At 31.4% G+C, this 1814-nt stretch overlaps 1 protein-coding gene across 1 annotated transcript; it reads left to right on the forward strand.

The window, feature by feature from the left end:
- Positions 1 to 239: 239 nt before the first annotated feature.
- On the forward strand, positions 240 to 1307 carry LOC116775494 (60S ribosome subunit biogenesis protein NIP7 homolog). The gene is made up of 3 exons (XM_032668374.2): positions 240 to 401; positions 646 to 938; positions 1093 to 1307. The coding sequence occupies exons 1-3, from the start codon at positions 346 to 348 to the stop codon at positions 1284 to 1286; spliced, it is 543 nt and encodes a 180-aa protein (XP_032524265.1). The 5' UTR covers positions 240 to 345; the 3' UTR covers positions 1287 to 1307.
- Positions 1308 to 1814: the final 507 nt, after the last annotated feature.

The following is a 1814-nucleotide window of genomic DNA, read 5'->3' on the forward strand; positions in this document are numbered from 1 at the left end:
TAGAAGTGTTTTGACGTTTAACAATCGTGGCAGATGATATCTAAAAAGATGTAAATTTTTACCAAGTCCTGTCTTGTTTCGTTAAAAAATATCGTTTTGAGAAATACATATAAGTCCCTCAATTAAAAGATAATAAATATATTTATGGCGATGTTTATTAACAAATTCCCTTTTCAAGTATATGTGAAATATAAAGCCGTGACATATTTACTTATCTATGATTTTATTTAATGTCAAACAGATACATTGTTTTGGTTTTTGACATATGTCAAATACATGCATTGAATAACACGTGTTTATGGAGAGAAAAGTTAAAATATATATTGACTTAAGGAAACAATTAAAATGAAGGTATTATCAGAGGACCGCACGAAGAAACTGTTCGAAAAATTGACAAAATAGTAAGTAAAATGGATATGAGTTAGTTTGTACTAGTGATATATTAGTATTAAATTTATAAACATTAACAGTGTTAACGGTAAAATTATAAACGTTGTTGCTGTCTTTAAAATAAAAAGACTTCACAAAGCTGTAGAGCTTTCATTTTGTGAACACTTGAATCCAGCAGCAATAATTCCATTACCCTTATTTACTAAACAGCACGTAACAAAACTTTTCGATCCAATTCGCATTCTTTCATTCCAGTATCGGAGTAAACGTTAAGCTTCTAATAGACCGACCGGACGGCACATACTGCTTCAGAGAAAAGAAAGACAGGGTGTATTATATATCTGAGAAATTGTTACAACTAGCACAAACTGTGAAACCTGAACATCTGATATCCGCTGGTACATGTTTTGGTAAATTCACTAAAACAAATAAGTTCCGGTTGCATATAACGGCATTGACATACATAGCGCCATATGCTACATACAAGATATGGGTTAAACCATCGGCAGAACAGCAGTTTTTGTACGGACATCATGTTATTAAAAGTGGTATGTAATAATTTTCAATTATACAAACACAACCGAACTCAATATATTCACTCCTGTATATCTAATCCTTAGTGTACTAAATAAATCAATAAATAAACGAATATAATTTTATATATATGAAGTTTGTCATAAAAAGTTTATATATCAATTCCAGGACTCGGCAGAATAACGGAAAACACACCTAAACACCAAGGAGTTGTTATCAATACAATGTCAGATATACCAATAGGTTTTGGAGTCGCAGCTCGATCGACCACAGAATGTAGACACGCAGATCCCTTAGCAACAATCGCGTTCCACCAGGCCGACATCGGTGAATACATACGATCGGAAGATACTTTAGTTTGAAATAAAAATATTTTAGCAGTAGTGAATTTTTTTTATTCTTGTTTATAAAGATCAGATGTTTTTCGCTATCATACTATTGAGATGTGTTACTACCCAACATAATTCTTTAAAGATTAGAAATCTAAAATGAGATTTTAATACAAAGGGCTTCCTGGTGAGAGTCATTTTTTTTTTAAAGAAAAAGGTGAATAGTTGTACATTAATTCTAATCACTATGTTCATAGAAAAACTATTGTGGCACTCTATTCACAAATATTTATATGACTTATGAAAGTAATGTCTTTTGTTTCATTTATATTTAAGATCGATATCTAGAGGTGGGTTTCGAATGTAAAAATATTAATATATATATTAAGGGAACACACATTTAATTTGAACCGAACCTTAAAATTTCCGAACGCACCCGAAGTGACGTTAAAGCGATAACATCTGGTTTGCTCACTTTTACGCGGGAAAGTATTTTGTCGACGCGACTTGTGCCTGTGTAAATTGAATTTAACTTATCTAAGGTGTTTTGATTTAAGATAA

Source organism: Danaus plexippus, chromosome 27, assembly GCF_018135715.1.
Source record: "Danaus plexippus chromosome 27, MEX_DaPlex, whole genome shotgun sequence".
NCBI classification, from domain to species: domain Eukaryota; kingdom Metazoa; phylum Arthropoda; class Insecta; order Lepidoptera; family Nymphalidae; genus Danaus; species Danaus plexippus.